At 45.8% G+C, this 10,440-nt stretch overlaps 2 protein-coding genes across 2 annotated transcripts; both read left to right on the top strand.

The window, feature by feature from the left end:
- The first annotated feature begins 496 nt into the window (after positions 1 to 496).
- On the top strand, positions 497 to 1,453 carry LOC144274231 (olfactory receptor 11A1-like). The gene has a single exon (XM_077832882.1). The coding sequence runs from the start codon at positions 497 to 499 to the stop codon at positions 1,451 to 1,453; it is 957 nt and encodes a 318-aa protein (XP_077689008.1).
- Positions 1,454 to 9,009: 7,556 nt separating this feature from the next.
- On the top strand, positions 9,010 to 9,963 carry LOC144274120 (olfactory receptor 10A7-like). The gene has a single exon (XM_077832775.1). The coding sequence runs from the start codon at positions 9,010 to 9,012 to the stop codon at positions 9,961 to 9,963; it is 954 nt and encodes a 317-aa protein (XP_077688901.1).
- Positions 9,964 to 10,440: the final 477 nt, after the last annotated feature.

The following is a 10,440-nucleotide window of genomic DNA, read 5'->3' as shown; positions in this document are numbered from 1 at the left end:
TTCATGGAAAGAAATCTAACACAGGACGGTGCCTAAGAACTCTAGACCACATTGAAAAATCTCAGTCCAAGATTTTAGTTGATGTTTGATTTTGACTCCTAAGACATGGCATGATTCTGGCCATTGCCAGAAGTGAAATACAGCATTTAAGCATCATTGTGAAGCTCTGGTATGTCACTAGATAGGCTATGATAGACAGAGAAATGATCTGATCTGTCATATCAGTATGTGGCTATGAGACAAGTGGGCTGTTATAGTAATCACTGGTATCCGTGTCGAACACCCTCTTCCCCATCAGAGCAATGTTCTGTCCTCAGACTCAGTTTCCTGGCACTTTGCTCTGAAATCTAAATTTAGCCTTAAAATTTCAGCCTGTAACCAGGAGAGGGAGGGAGTTTCTGAATATTTATGGAATTAATTCACGAGATTTGATTAACTTTTAACTCTGTGTCCTTCCAATTCAGCCGCACAGATTTATTGTTCCTAGACTCAACCAATGGCAGACTGCAGAAACCAAACAGTCATCACTGAATTCTTCCTCCTTGGATTCGGGGACCTCCCTGACCTGCGAATGCTTCTCTTCCTAATGTTCCTAGTTTTCTACATGGCAACCGTGGTTGGGAACACCCTCATTGTGGTGCTCGTTGTGGCTGACCAGAATCTTCACAGCCCCATGTACTTCTTCCTGGGGAATTTGTCCTGCGTAGAGACCTGCTACACCTCAGCCATCATGCCCCGGATGCTGGCCAGTCTCCTGACTGGGGACAAGACCATCTCAGTCAGCGGCTGCATCATACAACTGTATTTCTTTGGTTCTCTGGCGGCTACAGAATGCTATCTCCTAGCAGCGATGTCTTATGATCGGTATTTAGCAATATGTAAACCCCTGCACTATTTAACTCTTATGAATATCAGGTTTTCCTTCCAGTTGGCTGCTGGCTCCTGGTTAAATGGTTTTTTGGCTATTACCATCTTTGTCTTATCCCTATCACAGTTAATATTCTGTGGCCCAAATGAAATTGACTATTTCTATTGTGATCCCCTCCCACTGATAGAGCTCTCCTGCAGTGACACCCATCAGGTCATATTGGCGGATTTCATACTAGCCTGTGTATTCACCCTGCCTCCATTCCTACTAACCCTGACATCCTATATGTGCATCATCGCCACCATCCTGAGAATCCCTTCCACCACCAGTAGGCAAAAGGCCTTTTCCACCTGTTCCGCTCACCTCATTGTTGTGACAATTTTCTATGGAACCCTAATGATTGTCTACATGCTACCGAAACATGATACACTGAGAGACCTAAACAAAGTTTTCTCTCTTTGCTACATGGTCCTAACTCCCCTGGTAAATCCCCTTGTCTACAGCCTGAGAAACAGAGAGGTCAAGGAAGCTTTGAGGAAAGCATTCAGTAAATGTGGCTTTTGCAAAAACGTGCAGAGACTCTGAGATAATAACTTAGCTTTGAAAACCTCAGGCTGTCTGGGTGATTTCAGCAATCATCCCCCATTAAAATTAAGTTGAAAAGTCCTAGTGAAAATCTCAGCACTCAGTGTTGTCCTTCTCAGTGGAAGGACCAGGGAGGGAGGTGGCCATAACCATGTTCCCATCATGGAGTTATGGGCACTGGGCAGAATGGAGACAGAATTGTAACCAATTGTTTAGATCTTTAAAAAAGCCATTCGTGATCAAAATAAATGTTTGGACAATAAAAATAGTAACTCCTTGTGCAGCAGAGATGGGAATGTAAGGCTGGGAAATCTGCCACCCCTGAAATTGTGCATATTACTGTCATAACCCTCTGCAAACCAACCATCTTCACTGAACTCACAGAGGCCGGAGGCAAACAACCAGGCCCCAGCAGTGACCTCTGGACACTTCACCAGGAACAGCGTTATAGCTCTTATCTGGGCTACACCCGGCTGTGACCAGCTCCGGGAAAGCAACAGCTCCAGGCTCACCGGGTCCTTGGAGGCAGGGAGGTTGGGTAAACAAAGAGGTAGACTCACACGTCAGGTCCACTGGGACTGTCCAGGCCCAGCTGGGGGTTTGCTAGGGCACCCATAGAACGGAGGCCGTTCCGGGGGTCGGGTCGGTCAAATGGTCACTGACGAGGGACTCTGCTCATGGCCCTGCAGGGCACCAGCTGCTCTGCTTCCACCAGCTGAACAGAGCAGTTCAAAGGGAGGGGACCTGTTACAATGAGCATCCACAAAACTAACTGCAACAAGCCCAATGTCCAACAGGGCTAGTTCTGAGACCACAGTGTCTAGTCAGCCCCAGGTACCCCAGGCAGCTCTGCTCCACACAGGGCCCTTTCCTCAGGGGGTGAGGCAACTTATGGTGAGAGGAAGCGGCGACCACCTACCAACGGGCAGAACTCCTGTGATGCCAAACACGGCAGTGCTGGCTCAGTCACTGGGAGCACGTCAGGGCTTGGCCAGAGGTCGGGGAGCTGGGCACCAGTGAGAATTGTAGGCCTCCGACTCTGAGGAAGGGATTTCAGAAGGGACATAACAGAGTTAGTCACCCAAATCCCTTTGAAATGGGAGATGGATGCACATCACCTTACACGCCTCTGAGAATCTCAGCCTGGAGAGCCACTGGGAATCTGTCATGGTAGCTTCAACCTGTGCATTTCCATTGGACACAGAGCCCACATCAACAGAAAGGCACTGGATGGATGGAAAACCCCTGCTAAGCCTTTGAGAGCTGCTGACACTGTATGTGCTCTTGTAGCCACTAATGTTGCAATCATTTTTTGTACGATTTCGTTCCCAGTGGCTATAGTTTGAAACAGCACCCACCTAGCAGTAGGTAAGAAATGAGGAGAGATGCAGTTATGCTGTCTAGGGCCACAAGAGGGCAGAGAGGACAGGTGCAGCTGTGCTGCCCAATGAACGGCAGCCAAAGTGGAGGGACAAGAAAGGAGAAGTTATGTTGCCAAAGGACCAATGGAAAGGGAGGTGAAGCTGTATAACAGTGTGTAAGTGTCGAGTAGAGAGCACTGAAGAGAAGAGGACCTCTGTGCTGCATAGTGAAAGTGGATAGTAACAGATGTTATGGAGTGAGTTATGGGCTGTTATATTAAATAACGGCCACCACGTGACATGAGAGTCAAGAACGGGAAAGAGGCAGCTATAGAGAGAAGAATCCACTAGAGAAAAGAGCAACAGGCTGTCATGCTGGGAAATCAACACTAGATGGCAGCAGAGTAGAGGAAATGAGGCTGGTGGGAGTGTCACAAATACTGACGAGTGACCAATAGAGTTCAGTAGCCAATACAATAATGGGGAAAAGAACAGGAGGACTTGTGGCACCTTAGAGACTAACAAATTTATTAGAGCATAAGCTTTCGTGGGCTACAGCTCACTTCATCGGATGCATAGAATGGAACATATAGTAAGAGATAGATATACATACAGATAAGTTGGAAGTTACCATACAAACTCTGACAGGTTTCAGAGTAACAGCCGTGTTAGTCTGTATTCGCAGAAAGAAAAGGAGTACTTGTGGCACCTTAGAGACTAACGAATTTATTTGAGCATGAGCTTTCGTGAGCTACAGCTCACTTCATCAGATGCATACCGTGGAAACTGCAGCAGACTCTATATATACACAGAGAATATGAAACAATACCTCCTCCCACCCCACTGTCCTGCTGGTAATAGCTTATCTAAAAGCCATTTCCAGCACAAATCCAGGTTTTCTCACCCTCCACCCCCCCACACAAATTCACTCTCCTGCTGGTGATAGCCCATCCAAAGTGACAACTCTTTACACAATGTGCATGATAATGAAGTTAGGCCATTTCCTGCACAAATCCAGGTTCTCTCACTCCCTCACCCCCCTCCAAAAACCCACCCCCATACACACACAAACTCACTCTCCTGCTGGTAATAGCTCATCCAAACTGGCCACTCTCCAAGTTTAAATCCAAGTTAAACCAGAACATCGGGGGGGGGGGTAGGAAAAAACAAGAGGAAATAGGCTACCTTGCATAATGACTTAGCCACTCCCAGTCTCTATTTAAGCCTAAATTAATAGTATCCAATTTGCAAATGAATTCCAATTCAGCAGTTTCTCGCTGGAGTCTGGATTTGAAGTTTTTTTGTTTTAAGATAGCGACCTTCATGTCTGTGATTGCGTGACCAGAGAGATTGAAGTGTTCTCCGACTGGTTTATGAATGTTATAATTTTTGACATCTGATTTGTGTCCATTTATTCTTTTACGTAGAGACTGTCCAGTTTGACCAATGTACATGGCAGAGGGGCATTGCTGGCACATGATGACATAAATCACATTGGTGGATGTGCAGGTGAACGAGCCTCTGATAGTGTGGCTGATGTTATTAGGCCCTGTGATGGTGTCCCCTGAATAGATATGTGGGCACAATTGGCAACGGGCTTTGTTGCAAGGATAAGTTCCTGGGTTAGTGGTTCTGTTGTGTGGTATGTGGTTGTTGGTGAGTATTTGCTTCAGGTTGCGGGGCTGTCTGTAGGCAAGGACTGGCCTGTCTCCCAAGATTTGTGAGAGTGTTGGGTCATCCTTTAGGATAGGTTGTAGATCCTTAATAATGCGTTGGAGGGGTTTTAGTTGGGGGCTGAAGGTGACGGCTAGTGGCGTTCTGTTATTTTCTTTGTTAGGCCTGTCCTGTAGTAGGTAACTTCTGGGAACTCTTCTGGCTCTATCAATCTGTTTCTTTACTTCCGCAGGTGGGTATTGTAGTTGTAAGAAAGCTTGACAGAGATCTTGTAGGTGTTTGTCTCTGTCTGAGGGGTTGGAGCAAATGCGGTTGTATCGCAGAGCTTGGCTGTAGACGATGGATCGTGTGGTGTGGTCAGGGTGAAAGCTGGAGGCATGCAGGTAGGAATAGCGGTCAGTAGGTTTCCGGTATAGGGTGGTGTTTATGTGACCATTGTTTATTAGCACTGTAGTGTCCAGGAAGTGTATCTCTTGTGTGGACTGGACCAGGCTGAGGTTGGTGGTGGGATGGAAATTGTTGAAATCATGGTGGAATTCCTCAAGGGCTTCTTTTCCATGGGTCCAGATGATGAAGATGTCATCAATATAGCGCAAGTAGAGTAGGGGCTTTAGGGGACGAGAGCTGAGGAAGCGTTGTTCTAAATCAGCCATAAAAATGTTGGCATACTGTGGGGCCATGCGGGTACCCATAGCAGTGCCGCTGATCTGAAGGTATACATTGTCCCCAAATGTGAAATAGTTATGGGTAAGGACAAAGTCACAAAGTTCAGCCACCAGGTTAGCCGTGACATTATCGGGGATAGTGTTCCTGACGGCTTGTAGTCCATCTTTGTGTGGAATGTTGGTGTAGAGGGCTTCTACATCCATAGTGGCCAGGATGGTGTTATCAGGAAGATCACCGATGGATTGAAGTTTCCTCAGGAAGTCAGTGGTGTCTCGAAGGTAGCTGGGAGTGCTGGTAGCGTAGGGCCTGAGGAGGGAGTCTACATAGCCAGACAATCCTGCTGTCAGGGTGCCAATGCCTGAGATCATCATCTCAGGCATTGGCACCCTGACAGCAGGATTGTCTGGCTATGTAGACTCCCTCCTCAGGCCCTACGCTACCAGCACTCCCAGCTACCTTCGAGACACCACTGACTTCCTGAGGAAACTTCAATCCATCGGTGATCTTCCTGATAACACCATCCTGGCCACTATGGATGTAGAAGCCCTCTACACCAACATTCCACACAAAGATGGACTACAAGCCGTCAGGAACACTATCCCCGATAATGTCACGGCTAACCTGGTGGCTGAACTTTGTGACTTTGTCCTTACCCATAACTATTTCACATTTGGGGACAATGTATACCTTCAGATCAGCGGCACTGCTATGGGTACCCGCATGGCCCCACAGTATGCCAACATTTTTATGGCTGATTTAGAACAACGCTTCCTCAGCTCTCGTCCCCTAAAGCCCCTACTCTACTTGCGCTATATTGATGACATCTTCATCATCTGGACCCATGGAAAAGAAGCCCTTGAGGAATTCCACCATGATTTCAACAATTTCCATCCCACCACCAACCTCAGCCTGGTCCAGTCCACACAAGAGATACACTTCCTGGACACTACAGTGCTAATAAACAATGGTCACATAAACACCACCCTATACCGGAAACCTACTGACCGCTATTCCTACCTGCATGCCTCCAGCTTTCACCCTGACCACACCACACGATCCATCGTCTACAGCCAAGCTCTGCGATACAACCGCATTTGCTCCAACCCCTCAGACAGAGACAAACACCTACAAGATCTCTGTCAAGCTTTCTTACAACTACAATACCCACCTGCGGAAGTAAAGAAACAGATTGATAGAGCCAGAAGAGTTCCCAGAAGTTACCTACTACAGGACAGGCCTAACAAAGAAAATAACAGAACGCCACTAGCCGTCACCTTCAGCCCCCAACTAAAACCCCTCCAACGCATTATTAAGGATCTACAACCTATCCTAAAGGATGACCCAACACTCTCACAAATCTTGGGAGACAGGCCAGTCCTTGCCTACAGACAGCCCCGCAACCTGAAGCAAATACTCACCAACAACCACATACCACACAACAGAACCACTAACCCAGGAACTTATCCTTGCAACAAAGCCCGTTGCCAATTGTGCCCACATATCTATTCAGGGGACACCATCACAGGGCCTAATAACATCAGCCACACTATCAGAGGCTCGTTCACCTGCACATCCACCAATGTGATTTATGCCATCATGTGCCAGCAATGCCCCTCTGCCATGTACATTGGTCAAACTGGACAGTCTCTACGTAAAAGAATAAATGGACACAAATCAGATGTCAAGAATTATAACATTCATAAACCAGTCGGAGAACACTTCAATCTCTCTGGTCACGCAATCACAGACATGAAGGTCGCTATCTTAAAACAAAAAAACTTCAAATCCAGACTCCAGCGAGAAACTGCTGAATTGGAATTCATTTGCAAATTGGATACTATTAATTTAGGCTTAAATAGAGACTGGGAGTGGCTAAGTCATTATGCAAGGTAGCCTATTTCCTCTTGTTTTTTCCTACCCCCCCCCCCCCGATGTTCTGGTTTAACTTGGATTTAAACTTGGAGAGTGGCCAGTTTGGATGAGCTATTACCAGCAGGAGAGTGAGTTTGTGTGTGTATGGGGGTGGGTTTTTGGAGGGGGGTGAGGGAGTGAGAGAACCTGGATTTGTGCAGGAAATGGCCTAACTTCATTATCATGCACATTGTGTAAAGAGTTGTCACTTTGGATGGGCTATCACCAGCAGGAGAGTGAATTTGTGTGGGGGGGTGGAGGGTGAGAAAACCTGGATTTGTGCTGGAAATGGCTTTTAGATAAGCTATTACCAGCAGGACAGTGGGGTGGGAGGAGGTATTGTTTCATATTCTCTGTGTATATATAGAGTCTGCTGCAGTTTCCACGGTATGCATCTGATGAAGTGAGCTGTAGCTCACGAAAGCTCATGCTCAAATAAATTCGTTAGTCTCTAAGGTGCCACAAGTACTCCTTTTCTTCATACAAACTCTGAGAGGCTAATTAGTTAAGATGAGCTATTACCAGCAGGAGAAAAAAACTTTTGTCGTGATCATCAAGATGGCCCATTTAGACAGTTGACAAGAAGGTGTGACGCTACTTAACATGGGGAAATAGATTCAATATGTGTAATGACCCAGCCACTCCCAGTCTCAATTCAAATCCAAGTTAATGGTATCTAGTTTGCATATTAATTCAAGCTCAGCAGTCTCTCCTTGGAGTCTGTTTTTGAAGCTTTTTTGTTGCAAAATTGCCACCCTTAGATCTTTTACTGAGTGGCCACAGAGGTTGAAGTGTTCTCCTACTGGTTTTTGAATGTTATGATTCCCGATGTCAGATTTGTGTCCATTTATTCTTTTGCGTAGAGATTGTCCGGTTTGGCCAATGTACATGGCAGAGGGGCATTGCTGGCACATGATGGCATATATCACATTGGCAGATGTGCAGGTGAACAAGTTCCTGATGGTGTGGCTAATGGAATTAGGTCCTTTGATGGTGTCACTTGAATAAATATGTGGAGAGAGTTGGCATCGGGCTTTGTTGCAAAGATAGGTTCCTGGGTTAGTGTTTTTGGTGTGTGGTGTGTGGTTGCTGGTGAGTATTTGCTTCAGGTTGGGGGGCTGTCTGTACACAAGGACTGGCCTGTCTCCCAAGATCTGTGAAAGTGATGGATCGTCCTTCAGGATAAGTTGTAGATCTTTGATGATGTGCTGGAGAGGTTTTAGTTGGGGGCTGAAGGTGATGGCTAGTGGCGTTCTGTTAACTTTCTTTGTTGGGCCTGTCTTGTAGGAGGTGACTTCTGGGTACTCTTCTGGCTCTGTCAATCTGTTTTTTTCACTTCAGCAGGTGGGTATTATAGTTTTAAGAATGCTTGATGGAGATCTTGTAGGTGTTTGTCTCTGTCTGAGGGACTGGAGTAAATGCAGTTGTATCTTAGAGCTTGGCTGAAGACAATGGATCAGGGCCATCAGGGGCTCGTTCACCTGCACATCTACCAATGTGATATATGCCATTATATCAGATTTATTGACTGATTGATTGATTTGGCTTATACAAAAATATGAAGACTGTCTCAGTAATGGTATCCCACATTTGGACAAACTTTGTCATGAGAAGAGATATGAGATGATGTGAATCAAACTATGTGTGTCTAAATGGCTGCCTATTATGGTGGGCTCTCAGACCCTTCAACATAGCAACTGGGTTCCTGGTCCGATTCGAGAGATGTTGATATTTTGTTAAATCTGCTGCATAAAACTTACGGTAATATATCCAAAGAGTCAACATGCCAGCCAGCTCTGTTCCTGCAACTCCATTATCAAAGCAGGGGGCTTCCTTCCCCCCCAACTTCTTCTTTGCTGGGTTAAAGCTTAAGTATGTTTTTGCCAATCATCTCCAAGACGTATTTTTCTCTTCCTCGCTTTTTATCCTTCCTAGATACACCCCATGGCAAACACAGAAGGGAGGAATCAAACGTCCATCACAGAATTCGTCCTCCTGGGATTCAGGGATCTTCCTGAACTGCTGGCCCTACTCTTCCTGCTGTTTCGAGTGATCTGCATTGTGACCTTGGCCGGGAACATCCTCATTGTTGCGCTAGTTGTGGCTGATCGGCACTTTCACACCCCCATGTACTTCTTCCTGGGGAACTTGTCCTGCTTGGAGACCTGCTACACCTCCATCCTCCTGCCCAGGGTTCTGGCCAGTTTCCTGACAGGGGACAATACCATTTCTGTTAGTGGTTGTATGACACAATTTTATTTTGTTAGTTTCTTTGCTGCTGCAGAATGCTATCTGCTAGCAGTGGTGTCATATGATCGGTACTCAGCGATATACAATCCGCTCCACTATGCAGCCCTCATGAATACCAGGTTCTGCCTGTCGTTAGCAGCTGGGTCTTGGAGAGATGGATTTCTGGCTGGTATCATAGTCATAGTTCTTATGTTACAATTAACTTTCTGTGGCCCCAATAAAATCGATCATTTCTACTGTGAATCCACAGAAATGTTAAATCTCTGCTGCAATGGCACCAACCAGATAGAGCTTGTCATTACCATCCTGGTTGCTATATTCACTCTGCCTCCATTTGTATTAACCATGATGTCCTACGTGTGTATCATCTTCACCATCCTGAGAATCCCTTCCACCGCCGGGAGGCAAAAGGCATTTTCTACCTGCTCCTCTCACCTCATTGTGGTGACCATTTTCTGTGGGACCCTGATCATTGTGTATCTGTTACCAAAAACCAACACACTGAGAGACCTAAACAAAGTGTTCTCTGTCTGCTACACAATTCTGACACCTATGGCCAATCCCTTCATATACAGCCTGAGAAACAAAGAGGTAAAAGAGGCCCTGAGAAAAATTGTCAGTAAATGTGTAGATTTTACAAGAAATTAGAAATCACAAGGTTTTTATTTCTTACTGTATTAAGGGGAAATGGTGAGATGCAGAGCTGGCTTATTGCTTTATAGAACCAGATTCTGGGTGGTCCCTAGTTCTGGCTAGGTCTTTGGGAATGTGCTGCTATAATATTTGAGGATGTGCAAATATATGAAATGTGAGATCAGTCAATACCAGGATCTTTACATTCAGAATAAAATTGAACTGTATTAAACTTGGTTCGAGTTGAGCAATTCCATACACTAAGCTCAAGTAAGAATATAAAATAAAAGAACAATTTACACTGGGATTATCAAAGGATCCTAAGGGGGTTAGGGATCTAAATTTCAATGGGGTTGTGTTACCGAACTCAGTTAGGTCCCTTGACAATCCCAGCTGAATGACAAAATATTTGAAAGGATACATTGATTTTGGGTGCCTCAGCCACTGGGGACCCCCACTTGAGACACCAAGATTTTTCAGAGCACATAGAAT

The sequence above is a fragment of the Eretmochelys imbricata genome, chromosome 14 (assembly GCF_965152235.1).
Source record: "Eretmochelys imbricata isolate rEreImb1 chromosome 14, rEreImb1.hap1, whole genome shotgun sequence".
Taxonomy (NCBI): Eukaryota; Metazoa; Chordata; order Testudines; family Cheloniidae; genus Eretmochelys; species Eretmochelys imbricata.
The sequence above is the reverse complement of the archived record's forward strand: the minus strand, read 5'-3'. Positions and strand labels throughout refer to the sequence as shown.

Bases quoted from the DNA above. Each gene is read 5' to 3' on its own strand.
- LOC144274231 (XM_077832882.1), top strand. From the start codon at position 497: ATGGCAGACTGCAGAAACCAAACAGTCATCACTGAATTCTTCCTCCTT.
- LOC144274120 (XM_077832775.1), top strand. From the start codon at position 9,010: ATGGCAAACACAGAAGGGAGGAATCAAACGTCCATCACAGAATTCGTC.